Source organism: Pocillopora damicornis, chromosome 5 (assembly GCF_964200805.1).
Source record: "Pocillopora damicornis chromosome 5, jaPocDami1.2, whole genome shotgun sequence".
Taxonomy (NCBI): domain Eukaryota; kingdom Metazoa; phylum Cnidaria; class Anthozoa; order Scleractinia; family Pocilloporidae; genus Pocillopora; species Pocillopora damicornis.
Window position 1 is genome coordinate 23,083,542 of NC_142674.1, and position 20,303 is coordinate 23,103,844.

The following is a 20,303-nucleotide window of genomic DNA, read 5'->3' on the forward strand; positions in this document are numbered from 1 at the left end:
CCTGAATACAAAGCTTTCATTACACGTTCAGGACTATTAACTTTTTTGGAGGAGGAGGAAACTAATCCAAGTAAAAATATGAAAATCTCAAAACAACAAATTGTTTGAAGACCAAAACATTATTATACACATCCACACCAAAAGAGTCTTTAATTTTTACATGAAGAGGCACACTTTATATTGCCCAGAAATTAATGAGCAAACTAGTAAAGATTATATCATTTACTCCTTTAAAAACACAATTTACCTTTAAATAAAGCTCAGTTATGAATAAATTAATATATAATTTAAACAAATAACTTATGGTATTATTTATCAAATTTGGTCAGGATCTGCCAAACCTTTAAGAAAAACAAAAACTATGTGGGACATCTTAAAAATAAGATGTAACACAGTATTTACAGATTCAGTATGTGATTGCATCCTTGTTGTGAGCAGACGGTCAGTCAAATGCAAAAAGAAATATTTCAGGCCCTCTCTAGCAGACATTGACACCTTTCATCCCAATCAAGAAACAGAATCTAAACACCCATCCATATTAATCCTAGGAGGATACTTTGGTTTAACTAATGAGTTGATAAATGTAAATTGGCCACTAAGAGTTTTTAAGCTGACATTTCAAGCATTAGCCCTTTGTTATATGCTCTAATAAAGGGCTAACACTTAAAACATCAACTTAAAAGCTCTTTTATGGCAGCCAATTTAAATTTTATCAAGCTGAACTTAGTTACTGATGCAGCACGACAGTTTCTTTACAAACTTGCACCCTTAAATCATTAGTAGCATCTCAATTTGCTGATTCAAAGCCTTGATAAGTGGGCTGAAAAAGCTTCTATTTTGCCTTAATGCCATGCTCACAGTCAAAATTACTTCATAAAATATAATTAAACTTGTTAATCTTAGTGAATTTTCTCAATTGCTATCTCTGTTTCTTCTTTTTTTTAAATTTCTCTTGTTAAAATATTTTTCCCTCTGACTTTTCTGACAATTACATCATTAAGTGACAGAGCTTCTCAGTAAATAATTAGTATGGGTATAAACGCGATTACAAGTGCAATTGGGTGTTTATAAGCATGAGTTAATTTATCAAAGACAACAAAATTGCATGAGCCTGCACTCGTGTTACAACTTCACTCATGTTAAATGAAAAATGCACTTGTTTTAAGCCAATCAGAGGCACATGATTTTTTCATGTATATTATTAAAATAATAACAATAATTACTATTGATATCATTAATATTAGTATCCAGGACTGAAATGGGGGCCAACTCTCCCTCAACCAATTTTGTTCAATCTATTAAATAAATGTCAAAATTATTCAGGACCAAATGAAGTTTAAAAGACAAATGAGTGAAAAATTCTTCACACCACTGATGTATGTTTTTCTTAACCCTTTACTCCCATGAGTGACCAAGACAGTATTTCTCCTTACAATATCAATACAATATCAACCAGAAATGTGCTGAGAGTAAAGAAATATATCAATTGGGGGGTCATTAGTTGATCCAATACTAAATTCTCTGAACTAACATTATATAAGAATTGTATGGTTGACAGTAAGGAGAATTAAAAATTTGATCTAGGATTTAAAGGGTTAAAACAAGCAATCGCCTCTCTTGGTACCAATATTATTAATATTATTCCACAAAATATTTTATAATAATTTTTTCTCTTTTTCTTCACATTTTGTTCACATGGTCCATTTTAGACTTTTCTAGTGACTGTTGGCAGAGTCAAATTATTCTGCTCTGCAAGTTTAAAATGTGTGTAAGCTATGATTCCTGCGAGGGTTGTAGCCACACCCATCATTTGGTTGGTACGAAGTGGATCATGAAATATGAAATAACCTCCCATAAGAATAATGCAGAATTTTAAATGTCCCACCATGTTGTATCTGTTTACATTGGTTAAGAAACAAATTCAAACCAAAAATGCACATAAAATTTCAAGAATTATTTTCACAATAACTGTGAAAATTCCAACTTGCATGGTCAATGATCAAGAGCTATATACAAGTATTTTGATTGGTTCTTGCTTATGATCTATTGGAGGATAGACACATGGATGATTTTGTCATTAATATCATTTTCCTTTTATATTATTTAGAACAATGGATTTCATGTTGCTCTAGGTCTGACAGAAACAGATTGCAGAACATGCAAAAATGTGGTAAGAACATCCATTCACTGGCACACTCAGCTGCACCTCATGTGCCATTTTTTTGGTCTTCCCACATTTTGACATTATCCTTGTTCTATTAATGAAGTCACAGTTATGTACTTAGTTGCCAAGCCTTTGATTTGGGGTAAGGCTGAAGTTGACCATGTTGTGATAGAGATCAGTATCTAGTTTGCATAATAACAAAGTCATTTACATTTGAAAAGCAGCAAGGTTTGTTTCATAACTAGGTCACCCTTAGCCTCACTCCTGTTCAAAGGCTTGGCAACCAAGCACGCAACTATAAAATGGAGTATTGTATGAAATAGTAGACTTCATGGAAAAAGAAAATTTGACAGTTTCTTATACAATTATGAACACAAAGAAAATCAAATTTCCTCAAATCTGGCAATGGTCATATATGTAAATCAAGTTAAAATATTGAAATGTTGTTATTAAGGATACGTCACAGGAGATGTGTTTCCAATAATCCAGTAGATTGATAGATTCACACTGAAAGCAACCACACCAGATGCTAATACCACCAGCTAAAAAATAAATAAATAGATAAACAATGCATAAGCCCCAAGGTTAAAATCCACCACTTTCACCAACACTGAGGTCAATAATTGTTTTTAAATTAGTATAAACCACACAGAAACCATAAAATCATTTGTTTCTGTCAATGTACCAAAAAATGGTCAGAAATAAAACTCTTATATGCAATATTCATGGTCACTTCATGCTCAGCAGAAACTGGAATAAGCTCTGGCAGGAGCTATGCGATCAAGATTGCAAACAGACTTTTCCAACACGACTAGTTTGTCAGGAGATTATATGTGGTAAGAATACCTTGTTAACCCTTTACCTCTCAGAAGCGATTAACAAGTAACTTCTCCCTAAAACATTGATACATTATCTACCAAACAGTTAAGAAGAATATTAAAAATTGTCCAGTACAAGTTGTAATCTTGATCTAAAACTAAATTCTCATATTCAATTCACAAGGAAAGGTAAGGCAGCTGGAGGGGGGAGTAAACAATCAGATCATGGGAGTTATAGGGTTCAATAAATTCACCTCATGCCACTTACAATTGAAGATCCAGACCAGGAAGACAGAAGTCCTTTCTCTGATGTTACTGGTTCAAAAATAAGAACAGCTACTGCTAACATGGCTGCAGAAATAGGGGCCTGGGAAGGAGGATTAGAAATGAAATAAGCAAATGACAACCAGTGACACTCAAAGTTAAATCTGAGAGTTTCTTTACACTTTAACTCCCACAAGTGACCAGCAGCTAATTTCTCCTTACAATATCACCCCTGAATCATACATTAAAGTCATGAGAAATAGAAGATATGATCATTAACTAAGGAAGCTCTCACTTGTTAAACAGATTCTCCTTGTTCACATCTGAGGAAATGTATAGAGAACAGTATGGAGAATATGCATACTGATGTAAGTGTGCAAAAAAAGTTCACTGACCTGGTAATACAAGAGCTGCATAAAATTTGCTTGGAATTCTTTTTGTTTTGTTCCTACCCACTGAAAAGTAAATTGTTAAACAAACCACCAGTTAAATTCAGAAATAATTATCTAAATAGCAGTTTAGATGACTTTGTTTAATTCTTTTGTGAAGAAATCTTTCATTATAGATTGCAATATTTTGGAGTCTTCAGAGTCAAAATGCCTTCATATGCAAAGTGCACTGTCTAAGCCAATCATAATTCAGTTATTTCATAAAGCTAAATAAAGGGGTTTAAGTTTCTAAAAAAATTGTGGTGCTACGTAGGTGGGAGAGTATAACTGGGTAATTGAGTATTATCAACTGAGTTGATAATGTAAATTGGCCACTGTAAAGAGTTACAAAGCTTTGCAACTTTTTACAGCGGCCAATTTTTACATCATCAACTCAGTTGATAATACTTAATTACCCTATTTCATAAAGCTCACCACTTGATAGACAGACGTCACTATCACACCCAAACTTGCATAGAAAGTGCCAACCCAGTTGAACTTGACATCATAATAAGAGTTTAAAAACACTCCCACAATGATTGGAATCTGCAAGAAATGGCAAGTCAAGTTCAAAAATTAAACTTGGGTAGAAAAAAGAACAGCTGTGCATTTTGATTAGAGTTTTTTTTCCCCATAAGCCCTTTGATTTGTAAGGATGACTAGCATCTAATTTCTCTCTACAATTTCACCCCTAAATCACACAATAAGGCCACAAGAATAAAGGAAATGATCACCAACTAAAAAAACTTCTTGATTGTATGACATATTCTCTTTAAAAGCACCTCAGGATATGTATAGCAAACACAACTGAGAATATGTGTACTGATGTTAGGGTGTAAAGGTTATCCAACCAAATAATCATAGTAGTACACTCTTAATTAAAGAAATATCATCAGATGTCCATGCATAATCCTACTGAGAAGAGTGGTTGCATGATTGTTAGAATACTGAACTATCTGTGGATTCAGGGGCTTGTTCTTTGTCTTTTCTCTCTTTAAGGGTTAGTCTGTAACTACAATGGATTAGCATCCCCTCTCCAGAAGTAGAAGCATAAGTTATACTAATTTGTACTGCCTCATGCAGTCAGCAGGGTATGGCAGGTGGAGGCACAATTTTGCATGCCAGAATTACATTGCAAGCACAAGATCTCATCCAGTTCTGCCATACTCTGCACACTGGGCCTAAGTACACCTTGATAATCTCTAGCTCTTTGTTCGACTTATGTATATCTTTACTTCAAGAACAGAGGAATAATATATACAAAAGGCAAGCTGAATGGTGGCTGCATATGAAAGTTTCTGTGAAGGTCTTTGACCATTTTCCCCACAGTTTTTGTTGTTCTTGTTGTTATATTTCAATTTAAGTATGAAATTGGAAGATGAAGTTCACAGCCCCTTGCCCTCTCACCTCCAAGGTTTCCCATGCATCCATTCATTTACATATTCAATTTGATCCTGAGTTGACTATGATCATCTCTTTCGTTTCATGCAAGATTTAAAGCTTCAACCTCTCCCATCCCCCCCCCCCCCCAAATTGTGCTGAATTATTAAAGTAAGGATGTTAACTTGATCATGACAAAAGCTTCACTCACAACTGTTAACTTGATTTGTGTTGAATAACTCTTATTATAAAAGAACGTGTGGATTGCCACAATGGTCGGTGTGGTCAGGGCTTTCGCTAACTGATATGTCCCAACTGTGTTATTCTGAAGGCTGAGATTTGTGAACACCACGAAGCCACAGAACGCCAATGATAGCGGAGCCACTTTAAGTACAGACAACCTTTTTGGCTGAAAAACATTGAAGAAAGCGCATAGGCGGAGACCAATATACGTAGTGGTAAAGTGGATACATGTAAGAGTCATGTTCGGGAAGCCGTGGTGAACATAGAGCCATTTGTTCAGGAAAACGATACAAATCGAGGAACATATGTTAATGAGTAACCCCAGCGTCAGTACAGCTTTATGCATCTTCTGAGCGTGTCCTGTTGGTAAATCTCTGTGATAAGATTTGTTTTAGCCGCATAAATTATTAAGCGAAGTTTACTCCAATGAGCTGTTCCTTTCAAAGAATCTCTCCAGGTGCTGTAAAATACAGGTGGCTTGAGCTCTTTTCACCTTTTACCCAAGACGCTAGATTGATATTCAAGCAATCTACAGGTATAATTATTTAAAAGAGGGTCCCAGAGGAATATAACTAGTGAATATCTATTTTCCGAAGACGTGTTGATCTTTTGACGCCATCTTGGAACGCTCAATCATTACCAGTCTACCGCGGTAATGAAATAGTTGTACAAGGCAGCCCGAGCTTCAACGTTTGAGTCCACCTGCTAGCTGCTTCCACCTGTTCTTATCTGCTCGCCATCTGCTTGTTACCCGTTTCACCCCATTCAGATTCGTTTCGGCTTATTTTGCTAATCTTGACCAACCACAACAAGAGTAGCGTGTATTGCTTTTTTTTTTTTTTTCCTTTTTTTTTTTCGAGGGAAGGCATAAGTCCATTCCCGGACTCTCTGTAAAACACACTAACTGAACTTAAAGAGAAGAACGACAGAAACCATCCTTCAGACTTATTCCCCCAAAAATGATGATCATAATTCTTAAAAGGATATCTCAATGCTTACTGGGAATCGTGAAGCTGTACCTTTCGTTCTTTTAGTGGTTATATCGGTTCATCATGGGGCGGAATGATCAGAATAGGCTTGAAGCTGTTGAGCATGATTATTTTGAAGCTGAGACCAGCTTCGTTTCGGTATGTGACAAAATCGTTTTAATCAAAGTTGAATTTCAGTCATTTTTTTTTTATCATTTTGTTGAATTTGACGTTGCTAACGAAATATCGTCATTTTTTTAATACCTTCCTCTCATTGTAAATAGTATAAGTAAATCATTATAAAGTAAACTATTTATGTAATCTTTTCCAATTTTTTTATACGGACAGCTGATTACCAGCTACAGTCGTTAAAACATTTGTACATGTTTCTTTTTTTATATTTCTTTCATTAAACTTTTATACCAGTAGTGAAATAATGCGCTACTTTTCCTTTATCTTGTCAAACCCCCCTTGTTCAGAGGATGCAGCAGATGACGGTCTTGTTAAGGGAAAGAAGATGTAAACTCTTAAGTGGATCAACCAAGAAGTTTAAAGTCTTGATTCGTGGAAATCATAATTGCACGCATTTCATATAATATTTGTGACCACCTGACGAAGTTTAATGTCGATAGTTCTTGTATAAAAATTTTGTAAGCAACAAGCAGTTTGTAATCTATAATAAATCCTCAAAACTGTCCCACAGTTTCCAATTTGTTGATAACGAAACTGAAGCTAATATTCAGATGACTGTGAACATTTCGACGTCAAAGAAGTAGATTATTTAGATGGGAAAACTGAAAAAAACAAAGAAACAAACAAAAACACAGTGCAGAACATCCAGCTACCAGGCTGCCTTTTGGTTTAATTTGTAGTATAATTTTGATGAAATCTGTCAAGGTAGAAAACGTCTTTTCATTTCCTAACGCAAATAGCAATTGGAAAATACCATAAGTTTTCCTGTTGAAAAATAAAACTAAAATTGTTCATTTCGTAGGACTGATGGCTTATTTTGTTTGCATATTAATTGGTATCACACGTGGCAAGTAGCGATAGAGGATCGAAGAAACCTTCGATTACGAGCCATTTCGCGAGGAGTTTTGATTCTGACTAGTCCCTAACTAACAAGTAATACACGAAAGCTGATAGTCAATGATTGAAAATGCTTTTTGTCAGTAAAAGAAAGAAAAAACTCTAAACAAGGTCTTTATTTTTCTTTTGGAAGAAGTATAAATAAAGGTAAAAGAAATGTAAAACTATATTCCTACGAAACAATTCACTGGAGTACTTTGGGACGTACAATTTTTGAAGATGCTAATGCGGTTTTCCAAAAGATTATATTCTCATGGGCTTTCTCGAGTTGAAGAAATAAAAACATACTTTAGTACGCACTGAAACGTAAAGTATTATCCATTTCTACGAGAACGTTAAGGATGATGTTTTCACTCTGTTCAGTTGGGGGGTTTTGGCTCGGGGCTACGCCTTGAGAAACTCTTACGCATCTTTCGTGCTCTCCAGACTTCCCGTGTGCTTCATATCTCGATGAACGCACACTGACGTATGAATCAATTGTTAATTGCAAGCTTTTTGCCGATGTTCTTTTCAATCACAAGACAGCATTCTTCAATAAAGGTAAAGTAAACAGCCATTTCGTTCCAATCCTGCCGTGTTTATTATAGCGAGTCGTACAGTACACGCAAGAATTAGATGCAAACAAACTACTGCATTCGAACTATTGAAATTGTAACAATAAATCTTTGCTTCTTCTGATGCGATTGTCTCTTACTGAATCTAGCAGTGTTCGACTATCGCGGAAAAGGTTCAGAAACGACCTTTCTCCGAACATTAAACTAAATGCTTGCACATTTGCAAGAGGACAAAATAAGCATTGCAGAAAAAATATTTTCCTTCAAAAATCCATGTGTTTTAAATCATGCTGAGAAAATGGCATACAATTTGCATAAATTATTATACAACTTTTGACATTGACACAGACTGGGCCGGAATGGAGTGGAGTTACAAGGAAAAATTTCAAAGATAAAATATTCCTTTTACTATAGGCAAGATATCCAGAGAATCTGGCTGAAAAAGAACAAATACAAAATTAATTAGAATTTTTTTCCAAACTGTACCCCAAAACCATAAAAATTGACCCAGATTATTGAAAAAATTTATTCCTCGCCAAGTATTTACACAAGGGAAGTAAGGCCTGTTCCAAACGTCGTGCTACTGCCGTGCCGAACTCAAATGAATTTGGCTCGGCAGTGGCACTACGATAGCACGGCAGCGGTTTCAAACGTCGAACCTAATGCAGTCGCGCCAAATTCAAAAGACAAAACAAACCATCCATCCAGCGGTATCGCCCCATCCAAAATGGCGGAGGGAAACCTTAACGAAGAGCGCGAGAAGTTTGTTTTGTTTAAGACAATTTTAAATGCCAGAAGGCAACGCAGGCGAATGCAACAGTCCATATTGAATACTGTTATTGCAAGGAGAGGATTACTTTTGAAAGTTTTTTCATTTATTCTTCTTCTGGTTTCCCTTGACGAGAGCCAGCAAGTTGCTGTATTACGATCGTGCCGGCGTTTCCAAACCCTAACCCTAAGCAATTTATTGTCACCGTCGGATTCCTCTTCTCTCAAGCTTTCGGGCAAAACGGGTAGATTTGTCTTTTTTTTATTAGTGCGCATGCGTAATAGTATGCAAATAATGCAAAATCCGTTAAATTAATTTATGAATTGAGTTCGGCGCGACAGTAGCACAACGTTTGAAACCAAGTCGTGCTACTGCCGTGCGGCACGGCAAGGCCTGCCGCGCTAAGTAGTCGTGCCGAACCTAATTCAGCCGTGCCGCGCTTAATGGTTTCAAACGGCGTGCTACTGCCGTGCTTAAATCGAAATTACTATTTCATTTGAGTTCGGCACGGCAGTAGCACGACGTTTGGAACAGGCCTAAGCTATACCTCAGTTGAAACAGCAATAAATAGGCTTTCCTGAAATGCATGTTTCCTCTCCAAGAAAAAGGAAACAACCTCATTGAATACTTTCAAACCAACATTAATTAGCATAAAATATCAACAAAATTTGAACTGTGAATTAAGTGATACCCAAATGATAGAAAGTATTGAGGCAAAAACTAACTTAAAAGGTTCCTTGTTATATGGGCAACATCTCCATAAAAATTGGTTGGAAAATAACAAATCTGAGATGTGTTGCACATATTTACTATCAGCAAGTACCCACAGTTTTATTCCCCTATTAATTTGTTTGTCCTTTATATGCTGCTAGATGCCAGACCTGTGAACAGCATAGCTGTCAGTGTGCTTAACAATATCATTCACCAATTCTTCAGTAAAAAACACAATAGCGGTATGCATCCTACCCCTGAGCAAAGGCTGTTCAAATTGTATTCCAGGAGGACATGCAGGGGTAAAGGGAGGGTGGAAACTGATCCCAGGGATTTCCCTCATTCTCATCATCATACGATTTGTAAGTAACCACTGGGCGTGGGTCCTCTGGGGATGAGCCTGCACGTTTTCTGGCTCTACGACCACCAAAACCTCTTGTAAAACCTCGAGCTACTAAAGGATGAGCTCTAGCACCTCGAGTATCACAGGTACCTTGGCTGGCAGGTACCTGTTTAGCCCTAAGAGGACAACGTGACCTTGCAGGGTTGTAAAACTTACCTGTGGCATGGGATGTGGAAGGCACTGGATCAACAGAAACACCAACATCAGTGTCTTCACTTTCCATCTCACCCTCACTCTCACTAACCACTGAAACATCTCCTTCACTCCAATCAGGATATTCCTCATCTTCTCTTTCCTCTTCCATGTCTCCTTCCGATTCACTTAAAGGGCATGTAAACCCGAAAAACGTTCATTTTTTTTCACATAGATGTTTAGTAAATATATCAAGTACACCAAAGGTACCATTCGTTTTTTCTCAAAAGTCCATTTTCACTTTGTAAAAGCTCTTCCAAATTCGAAATATTCGTCATTTTGAATGGCGCCATCTTTCCTGTGACGTCACGGGTGGAACCTCCAAAGTTTCGTTTAATAATCGCGTGAGACACGGAGTCTTTTCCATAGCCGTTGTTTGCCGGTCTCGTCATGATTTTTTTACTTACAGTTTGCTTCAATATACTCAGTTTTTTCATAATGGTAAAGCGTTGTATTTCCAAATGACACAAATTTGAAGCCACAATTTGTGAAACTTGTTCAAATGAAAATAGCCGATTTCGTCGAGCCGTTCGAACATTCTGTTGTTTGTAGCAGTCATTTTTCTTCCTGGTGTTGTACCGACAATTCAGGCCCTACCAGAAGCAAATTATTCGGAACTATAAACAACTAGCTGTAGTACTGTATTATTAAATCAATGACAGAAACAACTCAAGCAAATCGATTACACATTCAAGTCATTACATATTTTCGTGCAAATAAGTGACGTCACGTTGTCTCACCTCCATTCCTTGGCGGGGGGAGGGTACGGAGTAAGGGTACCTTAATGATTGACATTCAATACATGGTCACATTTTGCTTTTTTTCGCGCTTTTGTAATTTTGACCAATCATAACACGTGTACCCTTCTCATTTAAGGGGACAACAAAAGTGAACCCTTTATAGAATAAATTAACTGCATTTGATGAGAAGCACGACAGAAACCATCCTTCAAACTTCTCCCCCAACAATGATGGTCATACCTCGTCAAGGTCCTAGAAGAATATCTCGATGCTCACTGGGAATCATGAAGCTGTGCCTCTCGTTCTTCTTATGGTTATGTCACTTCATCATGAGGCAGAATGATCAGAATACGCCTGAAGCTCTTGAGCATGATTATTTGGAAGGTGAGACCGGCTTCTTCTCGGTATGTGACAGAATCGTTTTGATCGAAGTTTAATTTCAGTAATATTTCTTATCACTTCGTTGAATTTAATGTGGCCAATTACATCGTCACTTATTTCTAAGTTGTTCATATGATTGAGCATCTGTCGCATCCCGCGAATGTCTTAGCTCCACAACACAATCAAATTTTTACGTTGGCTAATTTACGTTTTTACCCTAACTGAATTGAAGAAATTACAATATGCATTGCTAAATATAGAACCTTGTTCACCCGCACAGTTGGGACACGCTTGGCGCGTTCTGCTGCGCTTGCGCATTAAGGTATCAGTGTCAGTGTCGATACACATTTGAATACATGGCGACTGCGAGGCAGAGGAAAGTCCTAAAACGATACTCCGGCGATATCTTTTCGACGGGGCTTTTATCCAGAAAGGAGACAAGAACAAAAACCAACGATCGTAAACTTTATCCTGTCGTTGTGACAGTCGCAGAAAAAGTCGCAAGGTGAGTGAAAACTCGCAACGTTGGATATAGTGAACAGTTACGTTATATGCGTGGCGAGATAGCGTAATAAGGAAACTGTATTCTGGCCGAAAGGACGACCCAGCCACTCGTGTAGAAGTTCGAGTCAATCACGATGTATTTGATGAAGAGCTTGCTTTAACAAGGAAGTCAAAGAAAGAACGGGAAAAGACTGTTTATTGAATTAGTTCCAAACAGACTTTGAACCATTTGCTTAGAATTATATGGGACGAACGAATTTTTAACGAAAATGGTGATTATGCTTTTGTCACTGAGGGAACTGTGCGTTTCTGGTTGTCTAAGAAGACTCCAATCCAAGAATTTTAGGCATTGGGGGAAATACATCCGATCAGAAATAGAGGACAGTTTGTGTGTTGTATTTACATTTGTTAGGGGCGATGGGAATAAGCATTACTATGCCAAAAGTAAATTAATGTTTGTTGTTGTTGAAAATACGCATTTTTCATCTCTCCTAAATTTTACATTTACAAAAAAGCAAGCTGAAATTTCTGATTTGGTCCTGTAAAAGTAAAAATGTTCTCATGTAATACCGTAATTTCTAACCGATTACCAGCGGGTAATCTGTTAAATTTTTCCACAAACAGTAGTTGGTGCGGCTTACAGGAAGGTGCGGGTAGTACGATAATTTCTAAAGCTTACGGTATAGTTTTAATACTCTATGCAGGAAATAACAGAGATGGTAAGATCCTCTGAAGATATTCTTCAAAAAACCTGTGCAGTAACTCATTTATTTCGCACAGATTGCTCATTATAATAAGAGAGTTATGTCCTCTCGATGCAAGCTGCTGCAAATCGAAAACATGTAAAACTCGATAACAAAGCTTTTATCTAGCTTGTACTCTTACTTTCTTACCTTGTCAATTTCACAGCTTCTTTCTTTGTTTAGTTCAAAAAAACAACTCACATACACGGGTAGTGAACTTGAAAATAAAAGAACTTAATTGGGAAAAAGCTGGCCTCAGAGCAATTCACGCGGAAAAAATGATGCTGACATGTTTATTTCGTGGCGCCGCATAATTGACGGCAAGACGAAATTTTCGACGCACCTGTGAAGTTTTCTTAGCTAGCACTGTCTTGAGTTAAAGAGTATTTTCCCGTTTCAAGCGATTTCTTCGACTCATAGATCTTGAGATATCGTTGTTTTTTAAAACAGATTTTTATATGTGGTTATCATTCTCAATGAAACAGCGAAGACAAAAAGTGTGAAAATTTATATTGCATGCTAAAGAATATCATGTCAACAAAAACAAAGGAACTTTTGTTTTTTTCTCGTTATTGCAAAAATTGACTGATGCAGGTAATCTATAGCTTTGAAACTTAGCTTCACACTGTACTGTAACTAAAAACACCTGATTTTGAAATATGATATATAAGTCTAGGTAACTCTGTGAAGACCTAGTAGAACATTTTGGCCCCCATGTATCTTCCCATATTATAAAGTGTGAGCTACAAGTTTGGTGATTGCAATGTTTGCATTGCTTGGTGCAGGTCTTGATTGAATGACCTGAAATGGAACATATACTACAGTGGTGACTCTGTTTCATCCTTTCATACCCAGCTGCTTCCAGAAATTAAATTTGATATTTCTTTTGAAAAAGTTGCCATAGAGCAGTAATACCTCTGTGGTTAGAGAATCTAAAATAATTATTGGAAGTCACATCATTATTTTGTCTATACCCTGCTGATTAAAATATGCCACAATTTTACACAACTTTGTTGTTACATATTTAACTCAGTACGAGGATGAGAAGATCTTAAACCATCCCACTATTTTTTCTTCAAGGTAATTGATTGATCCATTAGTTAGAAAATCAAGTTTTAAATCTCAGATGATTTCCTTGAACCCATTCCATAGCAGCTGAAGCTTTTCTGACTTCTTGTTGCCTGGCAAAAGTGTGGATAGTTAAATATTTTACATCACCTTAAGTATTTCAGGACCCGTTTGATTTCTATAGTCCAGTTTTTTTTATGTCTTTGAGGATCCTCTAGTCAAAAGAAATGCCCAGATTTTTTAGAAAGGTTTCATAACCAGTCAAGCTTAAAATTCTCTCATGAAAACCCATTATTACATGTGGCATTCTCACAAACATCCTTTCTCCTTATTTCCTTGATTAAAAGTTCAGTCAAATTATCTGATACACGAAGAAATAGATGTAGGGTGTCCATAATTACATAATCAAGTGGTATGAAATTGAATAGAGAGGTTTCCTTGCAATTGAACTTTTTTGATTTGACAAATTTTGAAATTTCCTCCAATGATGTAGCCCCCTGAAAACGGTTGGAAAGTGACCATACCCTTTTGATATGCCTCTGGTTATGAGGACATTTGCACCAAATGCATGCATACTCTTGGTTAGCTCCCCCTAACCCACAAACACAGGTTGGGAACTTCCAATCCCCACCAAGAAACTATTTGATGTTATAGCTTTTACCCCTTACTTTTACCTTATTTAATTTAGACATTTCTTCTGTTAGATCAGCCAGGCTTTCCTTGAGATTGCCATAGTTCTCAGTTGTCTTAAGTGTAACAAGGACATAATTGCCCTTTTCATTCACTGCATTTTTTTTTTGTTTAGAATGGAGTATGTGATATTTACTAGTTTCAGTCTCTTCCCAATGCATGTACCATCTCCACTTATCTTGAGTTTAATTATATCTCCTTCTAAATCTTCTTTTCCTTGTAAGTTAAAAATCTGCCCTTCAAGACTCTCTTTGAAGCTGATTTGCATACCTTCTGCTTCTCCTGGAGATTTCTTGTTCATTGTATTTATCCGCTAGGTTGTCTAGTAAGTGTTTGGGATCAACTCAGACTTCCTTGCCATTTCATGGCATGCTTCGTTGGAAATGTTAAATGTCTTTTATATAAATCCAGTATTTCATGTCATTAACCGGAGCATCTGTTAGGTCACTGTAATTAGAACCTGATGGTGGCATATGATCCTTATCAATTAGATCAAAAGTTTTGTACTGTTCTGTGTCATCATTGAACACTTCTACTTTTGAAGCCACAAATTTGTACATTCCAAGAGAGGTTGGAGTGGCTTCACATTCTTCTTTCATTTGCTTCCTTATCCCACTTTGGTGTTACTTGGAGTGCTCATTAAAGGGTCTTTTCTCAGGGCTCATTACACCTCTCTTACTCATCTCTGCAATTCTGTGAACTAGTCCTTGGAATCTCTTTTTGTAATACTTGTAGCTTCTCCCTGTGTCGTCGAGCTTTTCCTCAAGTTTCTGTCGCTTGGTGATTTTATTCTTCAAAGATTCTTCTGGCGTTCGTTTCTTCCCTCTTAAATCTTGATTTTCCTTTTCAATAAAGTAATTATCAAGCTCGTAACAAAATAACTTGACGGAGTAAGTAAGGTCGCGCCACTCATCAGTGAGCCTCTTAACACCGAAACCTCCACTTTTCTTCTTTGTTCGCTTTAGCTAAGCACACATGGTCGCAATCTTTTTCCTTAAGACACTTGGTATTCGATTGTTGACGAGGATGCCTCAAATACCCGTTTGTTGCATGATTTTCTCCTCAACTGCAGCGAAGGAAGATTCGCCACTTCCCTCTCCATTCTCTTTGGCAATTGTGTAGAGAAGATAGCCGAAAACGACCGGCATCAGACATATTCGAGACTTACTAACAACAAAATTTTTGTATTATACGAAATTCCGTATCTCTTAGGACAAAAGGAAAAAGAAACACATCGCTTAAATTATTTTATAAGACAACCTACTTGTTAATACGAAGGTAACGAATGGCCGGAAAATCCTGTTTTTGGACACTCTGATCCTTCTCCCACGACTTTTTCGGATCTGCAGAAGACCAGAAGTAAATCTTGTCAGAGCGCTCGAACTTGAGCGGCCATTTGACCAATCTAAATTGGTCGCAAACTAGACGAGCTTACCAAAACATTGGAAATTTCTCGCTCCATTCGAATGTGGCGGTAATATTGAGGTTCGAGCGTGCGCAAAAGAGCTAGGACCCATTCTTACGCGCAAATCGTCATACGACACTGTGAATGTTTCCAAAATTGCCACTGTAATTACTCGATTAAACGTCGCCCTCGAATCAACGCTGCCTTCGAGTAAACGCCGCATTTTAGAGCAGAAATATTAAAAAACGCCGCATAAACGATGCAGCGTTTATTCGAATAATAGATTCAAAAAGCACACAGCGAGCAATGCTTCGATCGTAGTTGGAAATTTTGAGCGAGTTAGACAAATCCTTTTGAATGTACCAATTCTGATGTCGAGAAAGAATATCCGACATCAGATCTTTATTCACTTTATGAATTGCAGTAGTATGAACATGCAAATAGTGAAATTAAGAACGATATAAAAAGTGACTTTTTAGACTGGCACTAAAACATGTTTCTTTTTTTTGTTAATTCAGATAGTCAGTTGCCATACAATTGTTTGCAAAAAATAAAGTGGATTTTAAATAACCGCCGCCCTCGTATAATCGCCGCCCTCGAATAATCACCACACTCGAATCACGAAATTTAATAAACAAATTAATAAACGCCGCGGCGTTTAATCGAATAAATACGGTAATAGAAATTTTAAAAAATGAATGTTGACCCATTAAATCCTAAGGCTTTAGTATTTCAAAATAACTTCTTAAGTAGCTTTAATATTTAATTTAATTAAAGTAGCTTTAATATTTGTCTTTAAAATTTCATTGTTAAAATTAATCACTACCTAAACGTCACTTAGTAACCGAACCAAAGGTTCCAAGTTTTGTGGTTTTGAGTCAGACAGTGGTGGGGGCGTGGTCGCCGAGACTTGATACAGGCTTTTGTTAGCAATGAGTTTGATATGCATAAGGACGGCTGATTACCAGCCACAGTCGTTAGAATATATATGTTTATTGTTTTTTTAGAGGGCACGGTAACGAATTCTGCAATCTGATTGGTTCTTTTCCCGGTCAGTATTTTCCTATCTCTGCCCACGGGCCACGGTAACGCTTTCGTGAGTCGCCGTGTACATCTCAACTTTCGTTGCCATTTTTCATAAATATACCTCGTTTTGCCCACTGGGCAGTATTTTTAAGCAAACACATCGGTCACTACCTCAAGCCGACTTATGAATCCTCTCTTTCTCTCTCTCAAATCAATTTAGTTGACAAAAAAATATTGGTTTCAGAATGAATTTGTATAGGCAATGGTGTCATTACGTCGGTTGACAAGCGGCCTAAAAACCGTCTGCAATTGATTTTAATCATTCACAAAAAGTACTTAGAAAGTTAAAACGTGAGGTGTTTGGTTACAGGTAAACTGAACAATGGAACTTTCATTCATTTAATGTCTGAATTTTCTCAAACAATTTGTTCGTAGTAAAAGAGCGAGCGAAGTTTTAATTTCAGTTCGACAATAAATATACGCTCTCGGTGAGTCTTTCAAAGTCCGTTCAATTTGGACATTTGGACCATAAATTGCACAACAGAAACTGAAGGAATTTATTGAGAAAAGGCCGCATTAAATCCCCTTGTGTCTCGTTGGAGTGTGCCGTTCGAATTCAGTTTTTGTGGAGGAAAGACCAGAGTTACACACGCCGTTGCAGCAAACAAACGAGCAAACTCTCACAACTTCAAAATAAAAAATTTGAATTTACTCACAATTACTTTCCTTGCCGTTTACTTAATGAACAGAGGTAAATCTTCGTACATGAATGAATCGTCGATGAGAGTGAATAATACTTTCCGTTATATCATTGATTGTTTTTGAAGAAAACATTGTCGTGACAGTCCTTGCCAAACTAGTTCCGTTGTTTTTCAAATCTTCTTGCGCTTTTTTTTCTTACGCGCTCTCTAATTGACAGGTGTCAGATTGTGACAGATAGTTTTAAAAATAATGTTTCCAACTTTGTTTGGAAGCCTTTTAAATCACCTTCATCGTTACGGAAATGAAAATGTTTCGCTGAGGCATCTCTCTTAAATTTGCATCACTTCTATTTTAACTACCATTTACTCACTCAAAAATTGTTCAGTTTATGGAAGATCTTGCCGTATTTACGGCCATAAATCATTCGGGTTCTTTCGGAAAGAATTTCGTCAAGTTTAAAAACAATAAATATGTTATTTACCGGCTAAGGGTCGGTCCGTATGGTGAAAAACTGTGACCTCGGTTTTGAAAATGCTGCCCTCGGCCTACGGCCTCGGGCAGTATTTTCAAGACCTCGGTCACAGTTTTTCACCATACGGACCTCCCAGCCGGCAAATAACATATATATATATATATATATATGTTTTTGTTTTTGTTTTTACATATTTCTTTCATTAAACTTTTATACCAGTTGTGAAATAATGTGTTCTTTTTCCTTTATCTTGTCAGTCAAACTTCCAATTCCTTGCTCAGAGGATGCAGCAGATGACGGTCTTGTTTAGGGAAAGAAGATGTAAACTCCAAAGTGGACCAACCAAGATGTTTAAAGACTTGATTCGTAGAAATCATAATTGCAATCATTTCATATAATAGAAATATAATAGAAAACATTTTATATATTGTAACCATCTTAAGAGGTTTAATGTTCACTTACTAACTATCATGTTGTTTAACAAATGTAAGCCACAAGCATTTTGTAATCCATATTAAATCATAAAAAGTGTCTCACACTCTATTTTCCAACCTGGTGATAACGAAACTGGAACTATAATAGTCAGATGATTGTGAACATTTCGACGTCAAAGAAGTAGATTATTTAGATGGAAAACTGAGGAAAACAAAACAAAAAAGAACACAGCACAGACCACCCAGCCACCAGGCCGCCTTTTGGTTTAATGCTTGGTTTAATTTTGGTGAAATCTGTCATGGTAGTCTTTTCATTTCCTAGCGCAAATAGCAATTGGAAAATACCATAAGTTTTACTGTAGAAAAATAAAACTAAAACTATTCATTTCGTAGGACTGATGGCTTATTTTGTTTGCACATAATTACTATCAGTCGTGACAAGTAGCGATAGAGGATCCAAGGAACCTTCGATTAAGAGCCATTTTACGAGGAGTTTTGTTTCTGACAAGTCCTTAACTAACGAGTAATACACGAAAGCTGATACTGAATGATTTTAAAAAAAAGTGTAAGAATTAAACTCTTTCACCCGGATTTTATGATTAATTGCAACTCAAAGTTATCACCCACGGTAAACAATGGAAGGTCAACATCGCAAAAAAAATTGATTTAATGGTTCTCTCACTGATTGAAGTGGGTTTCAGTAGTTTAATAAACCTTAATTTTGGCGAATTAGTATTAACACTGTTTTTGCAAATCGGTTGATTTCCCTTTTCGTTTGATGGTCTCGTTTGTATAGTGGCATAACTTAAGCTGTAGAGCTTTCATGCTCAGCTGGACGCAGTTTGAAAAAGAGTGAATCGGAGCAGCAAACCGCATGAAAAGGTTTCACGCATGAAGTGTAACATTGTGTTATTTATAACTATGCAGACCGGAAACGCGGTTATCCAACACGGTACGAGATGCAAAGTTATCAATTATTTAATAAATATCTTCCAAATGATCTTCCAAGTGTTCCCCTTTGTCGATCACAACACTTGTAGCGTGTAACATTTTTTGCTCGGAGGCAAATTTGCATTCCTGGGCCTTCTACAAAATACACCAACTGAACTTGAAGAGGAAAACGACAGAAACCTTCCTCCGAACTCTGGCTCCAAGAATGATCATAATTCGTCAAGGTCTTAAAAGGATATCTTGATGCTCATTGGGAATCGTGAAGTTGTGCCTCTCGTTCTTCTTGTGGTTATATCAATTAATCATGATGTGGAATAAAAAGGATGAGCGTAAGGCTGTTGAGCATAACTATGTTGAAGGTGAGACCAGCTTCATTTCGATATGTGACAAAATCGTTTTGATCTAAGTTGAATTTCAGTAAATATTTCTTATCATTTTGTCGAGTTTGACGTTGCCAACGACATAACGTCATTTTTTTTCTATCTTCCAATCTTTGCATGCAAATAATTTTAAAGTTAATTTTCCGATGCATCTTTCCTAATTACAATTAAGTTATTGCCTATTGCTTTATTTTGGGGGGCCAACGATTAGCGCTAATCGTAAAATTCACCGCTGAAAAAAGAAATTGAAAATCGGGATAAAGATGGCATAGGGGAACTACCGGTAAGGGTATTATCCACTTGAACGTGAATTCTCAGAATTTATCCCGTTTTTCTAGAATTTATTGAAAAAAAATGGAAAATCGGGTGAAGATAGGATATGGCAAGTCAGTAGGATAAATTCCACTTGGAGGATTAATTTTCAGAATGTGCCCCGTTTTTCTACAATTTATTGAAAAAATGGAAAATCGGGGTAAAGTAAATTTGATGTGGCAAGTCAATGGAATATATTCCACTTGGAGGATGAGTTACTAGAATTTACCCTGTTTTTCTATAATTCCTTGAAAATAATTGCAAAATCAGAGTAAAGATGGCGTAAGGGAACTACGGGTGTTATCCGCTTCCAGCGTGAATTCTCAGAGTTTAAGCCCGTTTTTCTAGAATTAATTCATTAAAAAAAGGAAAATCAGGAAAGATTTGACATGACAACGTATATTATATTCCACTTGCGGGATGAATTCTAAGAATTTACCCCTGTTCTCTAAAATTCACTAAAAAAATCGAAGTAAAGATGGCATTTGGGGACTTCGGATATTATCCACTTG

The 20,303-nt window shown here is 36.7% G+C and overlaps 2 protein-coding genes and 2 long non-coding RNA genes across 7 annotated transcripts in view; 1 reads left to right on the forward strand and 3 right to left on the reverse strand.

The window, feature by feature from the left end:
• Nucleotides 1-131: 131 nt before the first annotated feature.
• Nucleotides 132-6,569, reverse strand: LOC113673007 (solute carrier family 35 member E3). Its single transcript, XM_089206359.1, has 6 exons — nt 5,266-6,569; nt 4,110-4,220; nt 3,642-3,701; nt 3,251-3,349; nt 2,624-2,706; nt 132-1,895 (listed from the first exon to the last, which is right to left on the reverse strand). Exons 1-6 carry the CDS (start codon nt 5,641-5,643, stop codon nt 1,706-1,708), a joined length of 921 nt encoding a protein of 306 aa, XP_089062485.1. The 5' UTR covers nt 5,644-6,569; the 3' UTR covers nt 132-1,705.
• Nucleotides 6,570-6,678: 109 nt separating this feature from the next.
• Nucleotides 6,679-20,303, reverse strand: part of LOC149046032 (uncharacterized) — a 50,197-nt gene continuing 36,572 nt past the window's right edge. For 2 of the 3 annotated variants that reach the window (XR_016186580.1, XM_089206370.1), the window contains one exon: nt 6,679-8,344. Coding sequence is in view for 2 of the 3 variants with exons in the window: in XM_089206370.1 (XP_089062496.1) it covers nt 8,294-8,344 (51 nt within the window). In the remaining variant the exon portion in view is untranslated. Of the gene's footprint in view, nt 8,345-9,947; nt 10,668-20,303 lie in introns of those variants that run through there. The other variant, XM_089206372.1, reaches the window with a different exon arrangement.
• LOC149046033 (uncharacterized) overlaps nt 11,426-20,303 on the forward strand; it is a 29,111-nt gene continuing 20,233 nt past the window's right edge. Inside the window, exons 1-2 of one of the 2 annotated variants that reach the window (XR_016186583.1) lie at nt 11,426-11,609; nt 17,972-18,540. This is a non-coding gene — a long non-coding RNA (uncharacterized LOC149046033). Of the gene's footprint in view, nt 11,610-17,971; nt 18,541-20,303 lie in introns of those variants that run through there. The other variant, XR_016186582.1, reaches the window with a different exon arrangement.
• Nucleotides 13,741-17,877, reverse strand: LOC149046034 (uncharacterized). The gene is made up of 2 exons (XR_016186594.1): nt 15,374-17,877; nt 13,741-14,951 (listed from the first exon to the last, which is right to left on the reverse strand). It is a non-coding gene; the product is annotated as an uncharacterized LOC149046034 (long non-coding RNA).

What these genes read in the sequence shown, in the direction of transcription:
- LOC113673007 (XM_089206359.1), bottom strand. Translation starts at nt 5,643, where the DNA reads ATGCATAAAGCTGTACTGACGCTGGGGTTACTCATTAACATATGTTCC. An exon ending in CACAAATCAAGTTAACAGTT is followed by an intron (nt 4,221 to 5,265) that starts GTGAGTGAAGCT and finishes CATTTCTTGCAG; the next exon opens with ATTCCAATCATTGTGGGAGT. An exon ending in GGAAACACATCTCCTGTGAC is followed by an intron (nt 1,896 to 2,623) that starts GTATCCTTAATA and finishes CAATGTAAACAG; the next exon opens with ATACAACATGGTGGGACATT.